General features: G+C 42.8%; 1 protein-coding gene across 8 annotated transcripts in view; it reads right to left on the bottom strand.

The window, feature by feature from the left end:
• szt2 (SZT2 subunit of KICSTOR complex) overlaps positions 1-23,429 on the bottom strand; it is a 152,547-nt gene that overhangs the window by 83,206 nt on the left and 45,912 nt on the right. For all 8 annotated transcript variants that reach the window (XM_028026733.1, XM_028026732.1, XM_028026730.1 and 5 more), the window contains 16 exons: positions 23,251-23,403; positions 23,005-23,119; positions 18,487-18,692; positions 18,174-18,410; positions 17,645-17,723; positions 17,445-17,533; positions 17,114-17,282; positions 16,861-16,978; positions 16,503-16,616; positions 16,089-16,292; positions 9,635-9,714; positions 5,813-5,951; positions 5,374-5,697; positions 5,036-5,243; positions 2,977-3,104; positions 607-853 (listed from right to left, as the gene is read on the bottom strand). In XM_028026733.1, coding sequence (XP_027882534.1) covers positions 607-853; positions 2,977-3,104; positions 5,036-5,243; positions 5,374-5,697; positions 5,813-5,951; positions 9,635-9,714; positions 16,089-16,292; positions 16,503-16,616; positions 16,861-16,978; positions 17,114-17,282; positions 17,445-17,533; positions 17,645-17,723; positions 18,174-18,410; positions 18,487-18,692; positions 23,005-23,119; positions 23,251-23,403 — 2,610 coding nt within the window. The remainder of the gene's footprint in view (positions 1-606; positions 854-2,976; positions 3,105-5,035; positions 5,244-5,373; positions 5,698-5,812; positions 5,952-9,634; positions 9,715-16,088; positions 16,293-16,502; positions 16,617-16,860; positions 16,979-17,113; positions 17,283-17,444; positions 17,534-17,644; positions 17,724-18,173; positions 18,411-18,486; positions 18,693-23,004; positions 23,120-23,250; positions 23,404-23,429) is intronic.

Below are 23,429 nucleotides of genomic sequence, written 5' to 3'. Positions count from 1 at the left end.
GAAAATGTGAAAAAGTGGTCAGTTTGTCCTCCAGCAGCCTGGGACTGTGTCAACATAACTACAGAAATAGCTCAGAATAACCTAGTTTAACTTATAAGCCTTTTCAAAAGGGAAAGTTTTAAATCTAGTCTTAAAAGTAGACAGGTGTCTGACTCAGACTAAAACTGGAAGATGGTTGCACTGGAAAAGTGTTTGATAACTTACAAATCTGGCTCTTATTCTAATTTTTTAAATTCTAGAAACCACCAATAAACTTGCAGTCTGAGAGTCAAGTGCTCCGTTAGGAGTATATCAGTCCTCCACCGAAAAAAAAATTTAGTTTGCGAAATATGATGTGTTTGTGCTAATAAGCCGCATTTGTTTTGGATCTGTACACTAATACAGACATATCAACTTCAATCAAATTTTTCTTGCATTACTTTGCAAATCTGAGCTAAATCAAACCTTTGAGTTTCTTCTTATTAGACTAAACATAGCTGACAGTTTACAATCCACACATACTAGTTTTTGTTCTTTTAACATGAAAGATAATGTTTTAAATGTTGGTGACATCTCAAAAACATTTGCCTTTTTTTTTCTTTATAATTTCAAACTGGGTGAACTCACCTGCATGCCTCTGCTCGCTCCTCCTGAACCTCTCCAACACAAAAGGTGGCAGGTCTTCTTAAAAGTTTTAGACCTCCTCCCAGTCTCTGGGCCTTGCCACTCTCCCTAAAAACCCGCATGTGACCACAGAGGGTTTGTAGGAAAGCTGTGACGTCGATTTCCTGCAGCGACTCTTCACAGTAATCCATTGCCAGGAGGATGTCCTGGGAGCTTATGCTGTAGGATTGCTGCAGGCTACGAAACACACCTGAGACACAAAGGCACCAAGCCATGATGACGTGGTAGATGTCATAGGAATACACACCGATTATATATAGTCTGCTATATATTTGAACAATTTTTTGAGTATGACTTAAACTGCAGCAGCTACGTATGTACACATGTAAGATTATTGCTTTATTATTCTGATTGTACTCGACTGAAGTGTATTTCAAACTTCATTTTGCAACAAAACACACAACAAACCATCTTTACAGTGAAACACTTTTGGGCAACTGTTTTTTAATTTTTTTCCATTCATCCATACCGCTTCCTGCGCCTTCCTGCAATGGCACTGCGCCCCACCTAGGGTGTGTGTCCCACACTTTGAGTACCACTGGTATATTGTATCTGAAGAAATTCTTATTATTATTCTATTCCACCAGAAATTGCAAATCTGGGGGCCTAAAATGTGCCTTAATTTTAGGGCACATTTTAAGGGGGTGACTATTTTGGGTCAAAGGGAAAATTTTGGCCATTTTTTATATTTACACACCTCAAACTTTAACGAACTTCTCCTAGGGATTCTGAGCTATTAGTTTTATTTTTGGTCAATATGCAGTTAATGGACAGGACATTAAAAATAATCATAATGGTGAGTTTTTGAGAATGTTTAAGTACTGTGGCCAGGCGCAGAACTTGGCATACATGCCAAAGCAAAACAAAACACTAACTTTCGCATACAACGGCCAAGTTGCACCAATCTTGGTATGAGTGATCCAGGTGGGATGCCCAACAATCATATCATATATCATATACTGACATCATCTAATCCCTACCCCCTCAGAACTAGAAGACACAATTTTTTCTTGGAAAGCTCCATCTCCAAACCCCTTGAGCAAATCAAGATTTTGTGTCAGGAGACAAATGACAAGTTGGTCTGACTTGCTTTAAAGTGCAAAGAGTTTTGGAAGGTGTAGCACGACGAAGTTAGAAGTGACGGCGTTGACATACATTTGGTGCCAAATTACACATATTTCAGCTGAGATCCATGAAACTCATTATGATCAATCAAATTGCAATCCAATATTTGACTGCATTCAAATATTGGATGCAGTCCAAATTTGCTAGAAAAAGATTTCTTGCACCCCCTTGAAATCTTTTTAAAAAATCAGCTCCAAGCCATCCTTTAACAATTATACAATTTGGTACACTTGACAGGGCTTACAAAAGTCTCTTGGAGCCATGGTCCAAACCCAACAGGAAGTCAGCAATTTTACTTCAAAGAAACCATTTTGTCTTTTTTAAATACATTGTATCTGAGCAAACTCCAACAGCTTTTCACATGCCGACTTCAGAATCACTCAGCAGAGTATTGACGCATTGAAGGTCAATAGTTAGCAAAATTGTTTTCCTACATAAAATAATGTGGGTGTGGTCAAACCTCAAGTCTGAGCATTTGACATAAGACATCAAAGTGGAATAACTTCCACACATAAGCGTCTGGCTGTCTGAAACTTTATGTCTGTCATAATCAACAAGCACTGATCACATTCACTTAGTCAACTGGTGAAAACACCTAGGTCCCGCCCCCTTTGAAAAGGAAGTCACTTATGTTCCTCCTGGTCCTCTTCCTGTTACAATTCTTAACTGTTTGAACATGCATTAATGACAAAGAACAACATGAGACTAAATCCTTCTGTCAACACTGGCTGATGGCTAGAGCATGTGAACATGGCTAAATGACAAATTCCATTCTGGGGCTTGCAGTGCTACAGCTGATGTGCACCTTGTCATACTATTTTCTTTGAATTTTAAATAAAGACAAAAACATAGCCATAATTCCGCCTGAATTGTGAGTAATACACTTTGACAAAGTCCGCTGGATGCAGGCTTAGCAGAAATGCAGAAATAGGATTCAAAAAGGGTAGGGCGAAGGCCAGATATGGAGATTTGGGACACATTACGCACTTCAACCCTTCAGCATGAACATGCATTTGAAGGACACAAGGGTGGAAGTGCAAGTATTGGGACTAGACCAATTTCCCTAGAGTCCGGCTAATGACCTGATTATTTGACATAGGTGTGTTGAAACAGAAACACATCTAAAACCTGCAGGACACAGGCCCTTGTGGTCTGGAGTTGAGGATGCCTAATTTAAAGTCAAGTCACCTTTAACATAACTCTGGTGGTAATGTTCTTGGAGCAGGCTGCAGTAATTAGCAAGCTCTTTATGTTTGTAAGGCTGAGACAGGAGGTCTGCCCAGGGGGATGGACTGTTGCGGTCTTGAGATAATGACCTGTAAAAGGAGAAAAACAAAAAGCTTTAAGGGTAAAACCAAGAAAATAGTCACTCAATATCACATGGGAAAAACATTACATCAGCAAAAAATAAATAAAAAACCTGCAAGGGAAAGATTACCATCCACAAAGAGCATTTGGAGCATTCATCTGGAATTTCTCTTTCTGAATGAATTGTGGAGTGGGCAGACATGCTGCTGACATGTCATTGTCAGATAAGACGAATCAAAACAGGCACTGAGGTGGTTAAAAAGTTCCTTGGTGGAAAGACCTTGGGTTGAATGAGATTCGCCCAGAGTTCCTTAAAGTTCTGGATATTGTAGGGCTGTGTTGGTTGACACAGCTCTGCAATATTGTATGTGCATCGGGGGCAATTCCCCTGAATTGGCAGACCAGGGTGATGGTCTCCCTATTCAAAAAGGGAGACCATCGTTGGACAGTCCGTCGAATAGTCAAACCTTGGATTCAGAAAGCGCAGTGTGGTTTTCGCCCTGGTCGTGGAACACTGGACCAGCTTTACACCCTGGAGGGTTCTGGAGGGTGTGTGGGAGTTCATCCAATCAGTCCACATGTGTTTTCTGTACTTGGAGAAGGTGTTCAACCGTGTCCCTCAGAGTCCTGTAGAGGGTGCTCCGCGAGTATGAAGTACCGGGCCCTTTGATTATGGGCTACTAGGTTCCTGTATGACCGGTGTTAGAGTCTGGTCCGCATTGCCGGCAGTGAGTTGGGCTCGTTTGTGGTGACAATTGGACTCCGTAAAGACTGCCCTTTTATCACAGATTCTGTTCATTATCTTTATGGAAAAAAAGGGGATCGGTTTCGGTTGGGGCCCAACTCTGCTTTTTGCAGACAATGTGGTCCTACTTAATTCATCACGTCGTGTCTACAGCTTTCGGTGGAGTGGTTCGTAGCAGAGTGTGAAGCGCCCAGAATTAGAATAAGTGCCTCCAAACCCAAGGCCATTGTCTTGAGCCAGAAAAGGATAGAGTGCCTTCCCGGGGTCAGGGAGGATGTCCTGCCCCAAGTGGAGGAGTTTAAATATCTCTGGATCTTGTTCACAAATGAGGGAAAAATGGAGTGGGAGATCAACAGGTGGATTGGTGCAGCGTCTGCAGTGAAGCAGGCGCTGTACCAGTCTGTCATGAGAGCTGAGTCAAAAAGCAAAGCTCTCAATTTACCGGTTGATCAACTCTCCTACTCTCATCTATGGACATGAGCTTTGGGTCATGACCGAAAGAACGAGGTCACGGATACAAGCGGCCAAAATGAGATTTCTCCGTAGAGTGTCTGGGCTCTCCCTTAGACATAGGGTGAGAAGCTCGGTCATCCCTGAGGAATTCAGAGTAGAGCCACTGCTCTTTCACGTCGAGAGGAGCCAGTTGAGGTGGCTCGGTCATCTGGTTAGGACGCCTACTTGGTGAGGTGTTCCATGCACATTCCGCCGGAAGAAGACCCAGAGCAAGGCCCAGGACATACTGGAGGGACTATATTTCTCAGCTGGCCTAGAAACGCATTGGGATTCCCCCGGAGGAGCTGGGAAGAGGAAAGTCTGGGCCTCCCTACTTAGATTGCTCCCCCCGTGATCCAACTTCGGATAAGCAGAAAAAAACTGATGAGATCAGCCAACAATCTTTCACTGTTGTTTTGTCCAGTTCTGATTTTCTGGCACGTTTCCATACTGTTGACTCCAGGGGTTTACTGGAGTCAGCATCTGTTTGTGACTACTAGACTGCGCTTAACTTTAACCAGTAAAAAGTACATCAAAGTTGATTCCAAGCAAGTTTAGCATTGAAATTAAACTAGTCTTCATTCAATTAATAGGTGTGTGAATTTGTAGTATTTATAGTAACTAAATTCATATCAGATATGAGCTGATTCAGTTTGATCTCTGCTATATGATGAATAGGCCTATAATAAGTAAGTTCCTTACCTGAAAAAGATGTCCTTAGGTTGGCACCTTGAATTGGGGTGTATTAGTTGCTCTTTCAGGTGCTCCAGTGAGCAGTTGTAGACATAAACTGGACACCTTAAATGACTACTGTCACTAGTGCTCTGTTGGGAAACCTGCCTGCTGAAACTGATGCGCAAATCCTCCTTCTGTGGTTCAGAAAACTGGACTCCTTCTTTTCCTCCAGGATCTAGAATAGTTTAAGTACTGTTATGGTCATGTTGTAGTGTGTTAAGACATTGGTTATTCCTTCAATTGGCTCATTTTGAACTAATCTACAGCAATATTATCACAACCACTAGCTTGATCAAAATACCAACCTGAGGATGGTGTCCCAGTATCTCTCTCTGACAGTCTACTGTCCAAACTCTCAGATTCCACATGCAGCAAGTCTATAGGTCCAGTGTGGCTCTCAGATGGAGATGTAAGGAGAGACGACTTGCCTGAGAAGTTGCCACAGCTGAAGCTTCTGTGCAGCTTAGAGACCAGGTTGTAGCCAGACTCTGACTTATCAGGGCCACTGGTGGAACCTGACAGGGAGTCTGCCTGAGATTTATTGCTGGGAGTCAAGGTATCATCCTCTTGCATACTGACAGTACTTCTAGGCTCAGTCTCCAATGTTGATGCCATCAACATAAGAACATCTGACAAGTAAATGCAATATGCACATTATGCCTCATCCACACATCTAATCCCTAATTTAAAGTAAAAATGTTGGTGTTTTCTGTCTCAGTACACAAAAATAAGGTAGACGAGTACCTGCAAAGGAGGCAGGAAGGAATGTGAGGAGGAGCTGTTGGGAGTTAACGTACTTGGCATAGCACCTCCACTGTGGTACGAATGAGCTTCTTTCTAACAGCAGAGGTTCCTCATCAACAAGGTCTGCATTACTGAAACTCTGAAAATCCATGTTTATTATATCGTTGCAAGAGTACATGTTGGTCCTACCATATGCCATTAAAGACTGGTTACAACAGTAACAAAGTTTCCCTTTACTAATACGTTCATCCATGGATGGACGTATTAGTAATATAAAATAACAAAAGAAACTACACCCTCTTTGATACTAGGAATATTATTTTCCTTTTCAGTTACTGCTGTGTTTGGGTTCTCTGTTATATTGACCATTCAATTTTAGACAAACTTCTATGGTACACCATCTAATTTTAAAACAACTTTAATACACAGACTTTAAGGTGTGCAGAGGTCCCCAGGGCATTGTGGCTCAGTGGGTAGAGTAAATCGCCTTTCAAAAAAAACTGTGAATTCGAATCCAACTTCCTTCAGGCACATGTTGATGTGGGCAAGGCACTTGAAGCAACTTAACACAACGTCCCTACCAGTCCATGCTATATAAAGTCTGTAAATTCACCCAGATCCTGAAGCTGTAAAACAAATTATCACTCCTTCACCACTGTGTTTCAGAGATGGTTTGAGACAATTTGCTATACTCTATTTGGCTTTCTCCTAATGTGCATTACAGTCAAAACATCCATACTTTAGACTCATTTGTCCAAATTACATTGTTCAGAAATCTTATGTTTCTTTAAGTTGTACCTTTCAAATAAAAATATACAGTCAAAATTGTTTGTCAAAGCCAGTGTTTCTCAACCTTTTTTGGGCCAGCGCCCCCTATTCATTATCCACCGAATATTATTTTATGATTAATATTACTATCATTATTGTTGCCATCTTGATTTTTATTGTTTCTGTATTTGTCATCAAAAATCCTTAAAAGAGAAACACATTACTGAATTATTAGTTTCCAAAGAACAAAAAAGCCATGTAAATAGAAACCATTTTTAAAGGTGTCTAAGAAAAATGCAATGGGCATTCAACTTATAATCGGTAGGCTCATCAGCAGCTAATCAATGGAAAAAAATATTCCTGTGCAATTTTCTGATGTTAGTTGTTAAATCTTGCACAAAATGACCAGATAAAAGATGTACAACAATACCAGTTTAAACTTTGAACAATTTGAAAAAAGACTGAGCTCTACAACATTAAAACATGGGTAGAACTGTAACCATATCAATCATGACTTGTCTTCTTTTAGGTGTTTCTGTCAGTTTCTGGTGGTGCAGCTCTGTGCTGCCTTCAGGAGAATGGGACATATCATCCATAAAATTTCACTCACATGGCATTTACTGTGCAAGCCAGTGCTTTAAGAACAACAGTTCCAGATCCTATTAATGCCATACCAATGGAACAGAAACATGGATGATATTTTTCAATAGACCTGTCTATTGATTTATAGATTAATAGTTTTACTGGACAGAAATTACAAAGAACAAAGCTGGTTCTTAATCCAACCCTAATGAGTCAAATTGAAAGTGTCATGGAGTCACTTAACACCATCATGACATTAACACTGACATAAAAAATAATATTGAAGAAATAAATATTAAAATACTATCTAATTAAAAACATAACTAAGTAATAAGTTCCTTGCTGTTACAGTCAGTAAAATATATTTCTTCTTAGTACTATATGTGTTCTCAACAAACCCATGGCATTCAACAATATTATCTTACCTCTTATCTAAAAATAGTGTCTTTTCAAATATTTTAGGACATAAAATATTTGAAAACCAGCAACCTATAATTTGACAAGTGAATCATAACAACGTCATCAGCTGGTGTAACGCTGAAAAAAGCTACCAGTATCAGGAGCTGCGCCAAGATGCCAACAGAAACACTGAAGAGAAGAAGAGCTGTCATCGACACAGTTGCAGCCAAGCATGTTTTAATGTTACACACCTCAGTTTTTAGTAAGTAGCTCAAATTCTAGTCTGGTATTGTTGTGCATATGAGAGGCAAAGTTTAAATTCGAGCAAATGCCCCCTGACGGAATCCCAGCACCCCCCTGCTATCCTCTGAACACCCTGTTGAGAAACGCTAGTCTACGGGAAAAAGGTTCTCTGACATACCTTTCCAAACACGCCATTCTTGCTCAATTATATTCTATGTGAATTGTCATGGACTTTAAGACTGAACATGCTAACTGAGGCATGTGGAATCTAAGATAGAAGACAAGTATCTTTTTTTATATGTTTTTTACACTTGCAGAATTCAAATAGTCATAGAGACTGGTAGATACCTGAAAATTTTTTAACCCCTTAACTGGCGGTATCCCATCCATGGGACAAATCTAGTTTGTTTAAATACTCTGCGTTTTTCGGCGCCAGTGAAGGGGTTAATCAAATCTTGATGTCTGAAAAGCATGAACAAAGGGTGAAATTTCTTTCTAACATGACAAAACAATCATGGTAAAAATCTTAGGAACTTAAAATATAAGCCTATCATATTAAACCATTAAATTTCTTCATAAAGATAGCGTAAAAATTGTTTTGTACTTATTAGGTTTTAAAATAATGTTCAATAAATTGTTAAACCAAAACCACAGGATATATTACACTATATCACTGAAGAAGTGAATAGAAGAAACTTATTCTGTCCTTAAAGCTTCTACAATTATAAAAATGAGCAGCCTTCAAATTTGTTGCCAAACTATTTGGTTCTATTATTCTACAATGATAGAGAGTAATCATTGTAGAATGATTATTGTATAATGACAACAGACAAACAACACTTAGCAGCAAATTTCATATGTTATCAGGTCAAAAAAGAGGTACATATTCACGTCAAGTTTTTATAAAATTATAGACAGAAAAATAACAGTTTCCTCAAGTTACCAGAAGAACACTTTTTACTGTTACAAAGGACAGATCAAAATAAATTAGTTTTCATTCGTCCAAAGAAGCAACACAACTTCAGGAACATGTTCCTATAGAAAAATTATACCAAAGTAAAGATTCTTGCAATACTGATTTGTTGCATGTAAAATGATGTTTTAAACCTTAGTTCTGAGATAAAATCTTGGGAAATTACTGTGCAGGTGGGGTCAGTTATTTTAATGAGTCCAGCATCAAGAAGTGTCAATTGCTAATTCTCCTTTGACAACATCACATTTTCCGTCCTTAAAATTCTTAAAATGTATATTACGACTTGTTATTTTTGTGTATTATTCCTAGATAGGAAGTATCTGTGAAAATTGTATATGGTGCAACTGAAAGGGAATGCTGTCAAAGTCAACTACCAATACATTTTCTCCTGTTTTTGATAGAGTAAAGGAGTATAATGTAAATATGTCTTTGGTGCATAAGCTTTCAATTGAGAGAGTTGATGGAATGGGCTTTTTTGCAGATAAAAATTCTCGAGATAATGAAGTATTCTACAGTTAAATATACCATCTTTCAAATGCTTACTTTACGCAACTGAATGCCTCAAAACAAATTATCCTTCAATGACCTAGTCAACACCCAAACCTGAGAAAAATTATTTGTGAAATTTTAAAGACTTGTGTATAAATTAAGACCTAGAAATATAAGGTAAAACAGAGATCTTCATACACATTACAATTTGGTTCAGTAAATAAATATTGGCAAGGTGTAAGATATCAGGTTTTGCAAAATGCAGAGTCTTAAAGTTAAAAGAACTTGGCTTTAGTATTATAGAGAAGTTAAAATACCCTCAAGGTAAACCTGACTGAATATGGATAAGAATGAATGAGATTACATACCTGTAAAGTGCTTGTAGATCCTAAGACTTCCTTGCTGCCAGCAATGGTGTCTTTTCTCTCTATAGGTTTAACACATTCTTCTGAAGCACAAACAGAACAGATACAATTAGACAGATAAGATGTTTGAGCAATTTATATTGAATCTGATAAAACAGAAAATAACATAATGTTCTATTTCATCCCTACTGACTGCGAGAGGCGGTGCTTTCAGCACTAAATGATCACTCTTGCGCATGCACAGGTCGAGTACTAATGACAACAAAGTCACCTGTGACCTGCCAGGGACCCACGTAACTCTACAGAGTCACATAGCACCCAGCGTTCAATCCCTTTGTTCTTCTTGTGCGCAGGTGTGTTGAGTACAGGTGTGTGGTCGTGTGAAGCTGGTTGCTTCTGTATGTACCACTGTTGTCCTAGTTGTTTGTTGCTAGTAGCCCCGTGACCGGGTTTGGTCAGAGCTGCGGGTAAGTCTTGCTCTCCAGGGGCTGCACAAGCTATTTTCACCTTTACCAGACCTGCGGTCGCCACTGCAACAACTGGTAAGTTTTGTTCTTTTCTCAGTAGTAGTTTACTGTTCGCTTTGATTTGCCACATTAATTTTTGTGGCTCTTTAGACATACCGGATGGCGTTTCTGCTCGCGCTGAGTCCGTCTTCAGTGTGTTTATCTGACTCACTAGTGGCGTCTCTGCTCGCGCTGAGTTCTTCTATAGTTTGTTGTCTAAACTCACCAGTGGCATTTCTGCTTGTGCTGAGTCTATCTTACTTTGCTGTTAATTATCTGACTCACCAGTGGCATCTCTGCTCATGCTGAGTTCATCTTTGGTTAATTATAGGACTCGCTGGTGGCATTTCTGCTCAAGCTGAGTTTGTAACCTCTACGGGGGTTTTCCTACAAAGAAGTCGCCAGTGGCGTTTTCTGCTCATGTTGACTTCTTGTTGGTGGCGAGCTAATCACGCCTTTTCAGCAGTATGATGCTGGATAATTTATGCTGCTCGACCTGTCTGGCTCCGCTTCAGCCTGATGATGGGCATGACTTGTGTCCCTCCTGTGTTGGTGTGGAACATCTCCGGGAGGCGCTGACAGATAACGCTTGCCCCAACTGTTGCGTCATGCCCCGGTCAGTCAGGCTGGATCGGTTGGATGCGCTGGAGCAGCCTACTGACTGGGCAGGCACTGCGACGCATAATCCGTTGCCGCCGGGACAGGCAATGTGCAAATGGCCTTCGGTGCTGGTGAAGCGAGCCAGACGGACCAATTCATGGAGGTTGTCCACAAGAGTAGATCACCTCACTACTGAGCTGGCCAAATGAAGGCCCTCCTCCAGTCCTTTCAGGCTGATAGTGATCACGACATGGCTCTCCCTCCCGAGCAGGATGGAGCATCAGTCAATGATGACGATGCTATTTCGGTGGCGGCCTCTGGCACCCATTTCTGTGAGGACCTTCCGGAGCTGGGCTCCGAGGCCTCTGGGTCTGACTCCTTTGCCTCCCTGGAGGATACGGGGGAGTCTGTGACAGCCGCCATTCGAACAGCTCTTGCCCGTTTACAGATTGGTGTTCCTCAGGCCCAGCCTGCAGCTTCCAACGCCTTCTTTAGGCGCAGTAGATCAGAGACTGCCTTTGTGGTTCCTCCCTCGGTCTAGTATATACGGGAACTACATGCTTGCTGGTCAGACACCAAGGCGCTTTCATGTCTGACAACGGATGGCAGGGTCCTGGCAGCCATGCAGGAGGCACCCAGGGTTGGCTTGGGGCAGATGCCAGTGGTGGAACCAGGCACTGCCTCTCTTATTATCCCACATGATGAGGATTTGCGGCCCAATGCCCGTTATCCATGGCCTCAGTGCTGTATTATTGATGACCTTCTTTGCAAGGCCTATGACTCTTGGGGCCCGCATGGGCCGGATTGGGAACTCTCTCTCCCATCTTATGCTAGCCCTGTCTTCCTCTTTGGAGTTTGTTCCACTGGATCAAACCACGCAAGGCCTGGTTGATGCATTTCTGCAGGCCTTTGCCCTCATGACGAGGGAGCTTGGCCGCACACTCTCCACACTGGTTCATGCTCGCCACCAGGTCCGGTTGGCGCAGTCGCCACTTACTGAGCCTTGTTGGAGAACCTGCCGGGCCCTGCCAGTAGTTCCGGGGGAACTTTTTGGCTCTGCAGCACTGGATGCCTTGGACCGTACAGCTCAGACATATCGAATAAGGGAGCAGCTGGCAGGACTTCACCGATGTGATCGCCAACCAGTCAGCACTTGGGCAGTCCTTCACGGAGGTCCTCGTGCCCATCTCCTTCTTTCATTGAGCCCCAGGGTCTGGTGCCGGGTCAGAGATCGGTCCAAAGACCTGTTCCAGATCAGGGAAATCGGGCTCAAGATCAAGCTGGGGCGACGTCATCTCACCCCTTTCAAGCCGCATCCTCAGAGACTGCCTTTGTGGTTCCTCCCTCGGTCATCATCTACGGGCCCCCGGCCCGTAGATGATGTCTTAGGGCTGGCGGTTAGTTATTTTACCCCGGGACAGCTCGGCTTCTTTGCTGCCCACACCCCAGACTTGTGGGTGTTGTCCACCCTGTCCTGGGGTACCGTCTTCAATTCCGCTGCTGGCCACCCGTCCCTGGCCGGGTCAGGATGACTGTGATCCGCGACCCAGTGACAGCACAGGCACTGAATCAAGAAATCTGTACCTTGCTGGCCAAGGAAGCTATAGTGCCTGTGAACCCCCTGCTGGATCCGGGGGGCTTTTATTCCATATATTTTCTGGTTCCGCAGAAGACCGGGGGTCTACGTCCAGTTTTGGACCTCAGGGGCCTGAAAGTGTACTTGAAGGCCATGTCTTTTCATATGCTGACCAACAAGGAAGTGCTGCAGGAGATTTCCCCGGGCGATTGGTTCACTTCCATAGATCTCAGGGATCCTTATTTTCATGTTCCAATCGCTCCACCCCATTGGCGGTTTCTTCGTTTTGCTTTTCAGGGGAGGCACTTCCAGTTCAGGGTCCTCCCATTCGCACTTTTGCTGTCCCCCAGGGTGTTCACCCGATGTGTCGCAGCGGCCCTCTCTCCTCTGCAGGCACGAGGATTAAGGATCCTCCTGTATCTGGACGACTGGCTCATTTGTGCCGCGACATGGGACCAGGCAGTTCGAGACACTCGGTTAGTGCCCCATCATGTGGGATGCTTGGGCTTGCAGGTGAACATGGAGAAAAGCAGTCTAACTCCCTCACAGGAGACTGTCTTCCTGGGCATTGCCATGACTTCCATCTCAATGACTGCTTGCCTGTCAACAGTATATTGAGCATGCTCCCAGAATTCAGGTGCGGCAAGGCACTGCCTCTTATGCGATATCTTCGACTTCTGGGCATGCTTACAGCTGCATCTGTCGTAGTGCCTTTGGGGCTGCTGTCATTGCGGCCCCTCCAGATGTGGTTGAACAGCTTGAATCTAGACTCCACACGGAACACTCATTGTCTCAGAAGACTTCGGGTGGGGCCTCAGTGTCTTCGATCTCTGTCCCAATGGAGGGTGAGATTGCTCATGACGACAGGGGTCCTTGCTTGGTTCCTTCTCATGTCACTGGGAAGATGTGTTTACAGATGCATCCTCCACGGGCTGGGGTGCAACCTGGCGGGGTCAAATGGCACAGGGGACATTGTCCCAGCGGCAGAACAGGGAACACATCATTGTCCTGGAATTACAGGCTGTGCTTCTGGCCCTTCAGAGCTTTCTTCCAGGCTTGCAGGGGAACATGTGTTGGTAAGGTCAGACAACACCACTGTCGTTTTTTCACATTAACCACCAGGGGGGGACCAGGTCAAGGAAACTGTTGTGCTTGACTTAACGGCTTCTGACCTGGGCAGCTCTATACTTGGCCAGTGTGGCAGGGAATCCAGCATCTCACCAACTACAGGACCAACCTCGCAGCTGTGAAAGGCGACGCCACACTGGCAGAGGAGCTGAACCTCTTCTTTGCCCGCTTTGAGGTGAAGCCAACAGAGGCAGCCACACTACACCAAGCGACCCACAACACCACACCCCTCGTTGTAGAGGAGCACGAGGTGAGGCGCACACTGCGGGCTGTGAACCCAAGGAAGGCTGCTGGACCTGATGGCGTCCCTGGACGTGTCCTGAAAGACTGCGCCGATCAGCTGGCTGGAGTCTTCACCAGGATCTTCAACCAGTCCCTAGCCCTGTCTACAGTCCCATCCTGCCTGAAATCTTCCACCATAGTCCCCATACCCAAGAAACCTCACATCTCTTGCCTCAACGACTACCGGCCAGTGGCACTAACCCCTGTGGTGACAAAGTGTTTTGAAAAACTGGTCCGGGGTCACATCACAGCACTTCTCCTTCCTGGCTTTGACCACCACCAGTTCGCCTACAGAGCCAACAGATCCACAGAGGACGCTGTGATCACGGCCCTCCATGCTGCTCTGTCACATCTGGAGCAGCAGGGGAGCTATGTGCAGATGCTCTTTGTGGACTACAGCTCTGCTTTTAATACCATCCTCCCTCACAGACTGGTGGACAAATTGGGGGACCTGGGCCTCCCTCACTCCACCTGCATGTGGATTCTGAGCTTACTGACCAACCGACAGCAGAGAGTTAGGGTGGGAAAACATACATCCACTGCCCTCAGCCTTAGTACTGGCTCTCCACAGGGCTGTGTGCTGGGCCCCCTGCTCTATTGTCTGTACACATACGACTGCACCTCTGCCCACCACAGCAACACCATCATCAAGTTTGCTGATAACACCACAGTGGTGGGGCTCATCTCAGGAGGCGACGAGTCCGCCTACAGAGGTGAGGTGGAGCGGCTGTTGCAGTGGTGCAGGGAGAACAATCTGCTCCTCAACAATTTCGTTGTCCTTGTGACAATGACAATAAAGATTTATCTCTATCTCAGTCTCAGAGCAGCCTACATCTCGGGACCACAGAACCAGGAGATTTTCTATCCCATCAGAAGCCGCTGCCAGTGGAGTGGAAACTTCACCAAGATGTAGTAGAGTGCATCTGGAAGTTCTTTGGCAGGGCGGACGTGGACCTCCGTGCCTCAAGGGACGTATTTCACTGTTCCCTTTGGTTCTCCTCGGACGACAGCAGCCCTCTGGGCCACAATGCGCTGGCACACGACTGGCCCCGGACCCTCCTTTATGCCTTTCCACCAATCAGCCTACTTTTTCAGAGTCTCTTGAGGGTTCGTCAGGAGGGGCACAGGGTTCTGCTGGTGGCCCCCTTCTGACCAGCAAGGAGTTGGTTTCCTCTACTGCGCGAGCTCAGCTCCGGCTCGCCAATGCGTCTCCCCTCCAGGAGGGATCTTCTTTCCCAGATGGGGGGTCGGATTTTGCACCCCAAACCGGTCTGGCTCCAGCTCTGGGTTTGGCCCCTGTAAGGCCGGGGTCCACTTCTTCAAGATACACTGGGTCAGTAGGGCGTACAATGGCTAATGCATGGGTGCCATCCACGTGAGCTTTCTATGCTAACAAGTGGGTGGTCTTTGCAACCTGGTGCCGTATTAAAGGGCAGGACCCGGTGCAGTGTTCAATCTCTGACATACTGACCTTCCTGCAGGCATTACTGGATCGAGGATGGTCTCCATCTACCTTAAAAGTTTATGTGGCTGCCATTTCCTGTTGGCATATCAGGCTGAATGGTTATTCGGTGGGCTGAGATAAAGACATTGTACTGTTAGGTGCTCGGCGTTTGGACCCACCTAACCGCCCTGTGGCATCGGCGTGGGACCTTTCTCTAGTGTTTGAGGCTCTTCGGTCCCTCCCATTTGAGCTCCTGGTGAAGTGACACTCTACAAGGGGCATGTCGACCTCGTTTGCTGCTATGACTGGGGTGTCGTTGGACGTTATATGCCGTGTGGCCTCCTGGAAATCATCTAGTACCTTTACTCAGTTTTACAGGGTAAATGTGGCTGCGCCCCATCCCCTTCAAGGAATTCTGGAGCAGCATACCTCCACATCACATTAGGGTGGGTCGTGTAATGGTTGTCCCTTGAATGTTGCAGATTTTTCATGACCTTGTTGACATAAGTCATCCAGTGCTTGAAGCACCGCCTCTGGCGGTCAGTAATAGAACAAAAGTTACTACTGTAACTACGGTTCTATGAATCCCGAATGACCGCCAGAGTGCTTGGTCCCTCGGAATTCTTGCTTCTCGCGAGAAGGCTGAGGCATTGAAAGTCGGGTGCCATGTGACTATATAGAGTCACGTGGGTCCCTGGCAGGTCACAGGTGACTTTGTTGTCATTAGTACTTGACCTGCGCATGTGCAAGAATAATTGCTTGAAGCACCGCCTCTGGCGGTCATCCAGGATTCATAGAACCCCGGGATTCATAGTAGTAACTTTTGTTCATTGTTTTCTCACAGGAAGAGTAAAGAATAACATTTACAAAGCCATCCACATTGATTAAGATATCAGTTAGGCTTGAAAAACACAGACAAACCTTTAATAAGAGACAAAAAGAAAGGAGGGACATGGTCATCTCTCTCTCGCTGTAAAAGGTGATTCACAAAGGCAGAATAGTCAGATGCAGCTAACGGGACCTCTCTGTCACTGAGTTCCTGCTCCAGGCTGGTGTGGAAGAGGCTGAGAAGGAGCTCATTGGGGGGACTGGAGGTGCTATGAATAAGATCTTCATTCGCTACACCTGAGCAGAAAAATTTCAAGGAAAACAGTTGGTGATGTATTTAACAGGTCTTTCTTGTAAATGAGACAATGAGTCTCAAGACATTTTCCTGTATAAATGAAGGAGTAATAATAATAATAAAACAAATATTGTAGAATGCATGTTTACACAGGAATTTATATTAATGTCAGTCCTAAGCACAGAGGAGAGAGAGATGAATAGATACAGTACCTGTATTGAATGTGAGGAAGAAGAGTTCAACCTGCTGACAACTTGGAAGAAGTTGGATAAGATCAAACTGGAAGGGAACCATTTGGATACTGTCCTCAGATAAAGTTACATCTCCTGTAAAGAACAGCACAGTCATTGATCAATGCACAAAAGCCTTCACACATTAGCAATACAAAAAGAAACTCACTCAGCACAACTAGGCTTAACAGCACTTACTCTGAAAACGATATAAGTTAATGGAAATAGATACATTTTCAGTATGAAATTGTGAAAGTGGTGGTAAAATGTCAGCTAAGGAGCAAAAATCTGTATGATGCGTTAAGTACAGTTAGTCTATTTTAAGGGGCTTCTTTGTTACCTTGGACTACTTTGTGTGCAGTGGGGAGAGAGCAGGTCTGGTCCTTATTTTGACACAGCTGATTTAAATATTCAAATGTCATCATGGTGGACATGCATGCCAGATCCCTTGGGAAAATCTAGAAAAAAAAACATTTTTTTGATCAAAGCTTGCTGACATCTTACATGCTGACAATTAAAAAAACAACAAACAATGATATGCACACAAAGATTTAGTCAGTCTATTCAAATGCTGTTGGATAGGTGGTACGCACGGCTTGTGGAATGTCTTGGTATATGAGGCCCTGGAAATGTCGATGCTGGTCCATGCAGTTCATCACCGAGCCACTCTGTGGTTCTACCCAACATTCTGTCACCAGGTTAAGCTCTGTGTCCATGTCCACAGCTTCCACCTCTGTGTCATTGTCATCATCCGTAGAAAAGCTAGAGTGCCAGGAAGATTGCAATAGATGGGGAAACAACTCATATGTTTTACAATGAAAGGCTGCTCTGATGACATGGAGCCAATATCAAAGTCACACTGCTGGTCCACCATAACAAAACACAACGGAAAAGAATTCTGTAGAACATCAGTGGCAGTCATACCTGTCCTTGCTAAAGGTTGAGTGAGGTGGAAACAGAATGTACTGAACAATACAAGAGTGACTCTCCTGCTCTCTGTTGCCTGACATGATCTGATGACAAAGATGAGAACAAAAAGAACAGGCATCAGGTTACAAATCACACATGAATATCATAGATATTATAGACTAATCATGACTTGGCTTTCAGCTCTTGTCTTTTACCTTCATTGGCAGCTCAATCACCATGTTTATGATGCCCTCCCCACTAGAGGCAAAGTGAAAACCTTCTGATAGGCGAATCCTACAAGGATGTTAAAAAAGATTTTCATATCACCCTTTTGAGGTCTCATGTGTTGCCCAAGAGCAACACATGAGATCACCAGGGAACAACCACTGAAGTTATTATTTAGGTTTAGCTTGTTTACCATCAAATATTATGATGGTAAACAATATTAAGCATCATATGCATATTTTCCAAATATTTAATTAAATATTTAGTTACTCCATTATGTATATAGAATAATGTGACCACTGCATTTACTCCTTTAATTCGTAGTGTTTTGGCCTGTAATGCCTAGTGGATTGAGAGTGTACCTTTATTCTTTGCTAGTTGAGGAAATGTCCCTCTGTTATCAAACTGCATTCTAAGCTAATGCCCTCAAACTTTAGAATTTTCTAATAAGTTTGGTGTTTGTAATTTACTTTATAAAAGTAACTAAAATGTCAAAATTTCCTAAGACTGAAAACTTACTCAGAGAGCATTGACAGGATGTGAGCGATAGCCTGCATGGTCACAGCAGGTCCATGGCTGCTCTGTACTCCCCACACCCACCGCCGGTGTAAGAAATAACGTGATAGCGAGGCCAGGGTTGATGAGGCTGTTCGGTTGGCTGCCATACTGAGGGGCACAGTGCTGTTGAAGGGCACTGGGAAATTCTCCATGCTGAAAATAAAGGGAGTCCTGAAGTCCTGCGGCAGCTTCTCATACCTGTAAAGAAGTTCATTTTATGGTAAAATCAGATTCTCTGATGAAAAACAGGACGTCTTAAATGACCCATACAAACCTTATCAGCAACTTCTCAAGAGGCTTATTGAGGACCACTACGCAGGGTCTATCTGACAGAGCAGGCTTGGCCACAGGAACCAAGTGAGATTTAGATGGAGACACATGGCCCAATGTCTTCCTCTTGGCCTTCGGTGTTGCTTCTTTGCTCTGAACACGGTGAGGGAAGCGAAGCTTCAGAATTTGCTCTCGCAGTTCATCCACAATCTGATTTTTTAAAAAAAAGAGCTATGAGTAATGAGCTATTAGATCATTGTGACAGTTGAGTCTGTTTGTAAAGCACAGATTGATCTAACTAAGTGTTCTGATTAATGTTATTGTGTTTTGACATGTAACAATCTCATAGTTTTGTCCAGTTAGAGATTAAATAAAGACAGGTGGATCACAGGGGGTAAGAGTACAACAAAGAGTAAACTTTCTGTGTTTGGAACCAATTCCTACACAAAACAACCAACATAACACAACCAAGTCACCTTGTACATGCTGTAGGTTCATAATGTATATCACCAAATCCATGCAACTGTAGTCTGACTTGTTTATTGGGACAAAAGCTGCTAATTAAAAACTTTAGGTTTACTTGGTGCAAATAAAAACCCACTGGAAAAAAATTAATATAAAACGTGTGAAACAGATGAGTAAATAAATACATACTGTGAGAAAAATGGTCCCAAATAACAAAGAACAAAAAAATAAAGTAATGACAAGACGCAGAGTTTAAAAACCTGTCTTGTCACAGGACCTACAAAGTGGATGTCAGTCCACATCCATTTTTATTTCTACCCTGCCAGTGAAAAACTAGGTCATTTTAACATTAAAAATTATATTCTTAATAAAGTGGTCTTGATCTATAGTTGTCCAGGCTTTCAGAAGGTATTTAACACTTTGGCTGCTTTCACTTATTTATAGTACTGTACGTGTGCTTATTCCTGCCCATGTAGTGAAGTGGGTACTTTAAAAGTAGCAAGAGGGAAAAGAGCCTTCCCAACCCAGAAAAAAATACCACCAAAAAAATACACACACAAGTGGAAAAAATATCCAGCCTCCAACACCCAGACCTGAAAGAAAACCAAAGAGTTACCTCTATTCTTGGGTCATCATTTTAAAAAAGAAGGCTTGACATGGTGTTGCATATGTCAAGCCTTAAAGTGGATTCAGAAATTATTCAGTGCTTCACTTTTTCCACATTTTGCTATGTTACAGCTTTATTCCAAATTGTATTAACTTAACCTCTGTCCTTAAAATTCTACACACATATACCCATTTGCCATGCAGCTCACCAGCTTACCAGAGACACCTGCAGGACTCTCAGACCAAGAGAAACTAAATTCTCTGGTCTGATGAGACAAAGATTGAACTCTTTGGTGTGAATGTCAGACATCATGTTTGGAGGGAAACCAGGCACAGCTCATCACCAGGCTAATAGGGAAGAATTGTGGTAGCGGTATCATGTTATGACAATATTTTGCAACAATATGAACTGCCAGACAAGATAGAGGGAAGGATGAATGCAGCAATGTACAGAAACATCCAGGATGAAAACCTGCCTAAAGATAGGAGAGCAAGGCTTGTGGCGTCATAATCAATCCTGTTGAGGTAGAAAGGCCTCAAAAGAGGGTGTCCAGACACTTGTAGAGGATATGAATCCTTATCTGCAATGATCTAGGGGTTAGGACAGGATGGCAGGGTCCGTGTTTTATTATTTAGAAATAGGTGGCATTTCCAGTTTCAAATGCCATGGCCTGCATTTGGAACTGGAAATGAAGACAAGGGCTGTTTGGTACCAGCTGAGAGGGAGACAAACAAGCAGGATGAATCACCAAAATTGTTTTGGTTTTGCATACAAAAAGACAAACATTCCATGAGGTTTTCACTACTGAAACAATATACTGCTTTGAATAAATGAAAAACATGAAAAATAATAAGTACAAACACAAAAAAATCACAAGAAATGATCCTATGTTCCCCATGTTCCATCTATCTTGCTTCATAAATTTAGATACTTTAAACAGCAGTGACAAAGTCCATCCATCCGTCCATTGTCTTACACACTTATCCCTAGTGGTGTCCTGAGTGGTGCTGGTGCCTATCTCCAGCGATCTATGGATCGTGTTCACCCTGGACAGGTCGCCAGTTCATCGCAGGGCAACACAGAGACAGACAGGATAAACAATCATGCACACACAGACCGAGGGAGAGTTTAGAGAGATCAATCTAACAGTCATGTTTTTGGACTGTGGGAGGAAACTAGAATACCCGGAGAGAACCCACGCATGCAAACTCCATTCAGAAAAACCCTGGGCCTTTTTGCTGCAAGGTTACTACTGACTGTGCCACTATGCAACTCCAGTGACATAGTGGTACAGCAACTCCAGTTAAAAGGTACTAACCTAAAATAATTATTTAAAAGTTCTGCAGGCTCTGAGAATTATTCAGTTGTAGCAGAACTGACAGTTTGTCAGCTGCTCTACCAGAGAAAACAAGACATTGGATTTGTTTTATTCAAATGCCAAGGATTCATATGCAGGGGTGGAAAATAAAAATGTTCTCTACCAGCCACAGTTTTTTTTTTCTTTTGATTACAAACCCCACAAGTACAAGAAAATTATAGAAAATGTATGATTTATTCTTAACTCTATGAAAACCAATTTACTGACAATAAGTTAACCATACAGATGTATATATACAGATTAATTTAACATAAAGCATGGACACCTTAACAGGGTTTTAGTGCAATAAGTTAATTTGAAGTAATTACTAACAAACTTTAACTACACAACCCTAACATTCTTGCAATCATATGTTGAACATTTCCAAAGTTTGGCAACAACTCTCCCTGATAGTATTTATTAAAGATGTGTCTAGTCATTTCTAGACTTACTACAATTATTACTAAAATATCTCAGATCGTGTTCATTATTAATTCCACAGGCCATCATCATCATCATTCCTGTGTTATTCCAGAGTTTTTCTGAGCTTAGTGTTAGCTTCCCCCTCACACCTCACCTTCCTTCCTGCCTGCATGAAACTTTTTCTTTATGAACATTTTCATTCCTTCTTCCCAGGCAGCAGCAGCTAACCTGAACTCTTCCTCAATCTGTCCCTGGTCACGTCTCTCTCATCATCCTCCTCCGACGATAATAAAGCCCCTGAATCGCTCATTCCCTCTCCTTGTCCGCTACTGAATCTCCTCCAACGGTCAAAGTTAGTGTAGTAATTCCCATATCGGTTAGTTTGTCACATTTTTCTGAATGGGTTTATTATGTGCTTTTTGCTTTTGTCGTAGTTTTTCTGACCTGTCCCATCTCGTATCCGCTCATTTTCTTGGACTCCGGTTAGCAGCTAACCGTTAGCCGAACTGGCGCTATTTATAACCTTAGAGGGGAGGGGTGGGGGAAGGAGGACTGAGGGATTTCATTGGATAAGCCCAATGTCAGTCAATAAAATCAACCAATGGGCTGTTGTGGTCGATAAAAATTAGATTTAATATAATTGTTTTGTTAAATTATGACAGCGTAGGGCCGCCAGATATGGACAGTAAATGCATCATTCTGGACTCCAGACGGTCAGTCCTCCCCTGGACAGAAGTTCAAACTGAATGCAGCTTTTTTTTTTTCTTCTGTTGAAATTGTCAACTCGACACAGTGGCGGGTGCGTTGCTCCAATTTACACGCCACTTCATACTTTTACCCGTATTTGGCCGGTGGTGGCTACTAATTTCCACCCCTGTTCATATGTCTTCAAACCAAGACCTCTTCTGGGGAAATCAGATCACAATCTTATTATTCTCTACTCTGAATTACAAACCTATTGTCCAGAGATAGTTACCTGTTAGGAAAATATCTAAGAAAGTAATCACAGGACTTCAAACAGTCCTGTAGAAGGCCTGTTTTGTAGTAAGCTGTAAAAAAACAACCTATAATTGTCTGACCTTTTAGTTGAATTGGAAGAGTTCTATCAAGTGAATACAATATGTGAAAACAGCATAGAAATACCTACTATTTTAGAATGAGTCTTTGTTACATTTCAGCTTCCCCAGTTTATTCATGGTACTTTGTTTTCTCATTTTAAAACTATTAGAAACCTGTTCTTTGTGAGCCATAATGCTCCACCACCAAATAAGGAGAAATGCACAAAAAATACTTAACTACTGGTAGTTCCTGTTTAGCCAGAGGATAGGGACATCACAAACTTTTGTGTTTATTACACTAAACTTGTATTGAGAGCCACTACAATAAATCAATATTTATGAACTTGTTTTTATTTATAGCCTTAAATTTTTGTAAAGGTGTACCAGAGATTATTTCTGTGCCACTGAACCGACCCAAATGGCAAGTAACAGGCCTGGATGTCGCACTTGTTTCTTTTTAAATCTATCATTCTCTGCTGTAGTTCCACTTTAATTCTAACATAATTGGTATAACTGTAAAATGACAATAAATCTAATCATAACAGGTTCTCCTGCATCCCACAGGAAATTAAGATATTGGGATGATTGTTTATCTTCAAAATGCAAAAGTACCTTGTTTCTAATGTTTGCTGGTGTTCCAATAGGAAAGCCCAGGCGCAGAACCATGCAGGGTGTCTTAGAGATCAGACGGACCAGATAAAAGGATGTGGGAATTTGATCCGATGAGCTGTGGAGTCAAAGTAAAAAAAAACTTTTCAGTATTATGTTCTCCAAAAGAATGAAGAAGGTGAATATGGTTTTTTAAGAGCACAGAAAGAGTGATGGTCACAAACAGTGGTAATTTTTATTTTATTTTACCTGTATATGAGTTTGACATATGAGTAACCTTCCACCAATACAAAGCTGCTGCAGTCCCTCAACAAGGATGTGAGAGCAGAGTGTGAGATCCGACACTGGATGGTGCTATAGCGGCCATTGTTTCCAGCTGTGTGCAGGTGTTTGGGAACAGGCCTGGAGGGACAACATTAACCCATAAT

The sequence above is a fragment of the Xiphophorus couchianus genome, chromosome 9 (genome assembly GCF_001444195.1).
Source record: "Xiphophorus couchianus chromosome 9, X_couchianus-1.0, whole genome shotgun sequence".
Classification (NCBI taxonomy): domain Eukaryota; kingdom Metazoa; phylum Chordata; class Actinopteri; order Cyprinodontiformes; family Poeciliidae; genus Xiphophorus; species Xiphophorus couchianus.
Note: the sequence above shows the minus strand (reverse complement) of the source record. Positions and strands in the feature narration are given on the sequence as shown.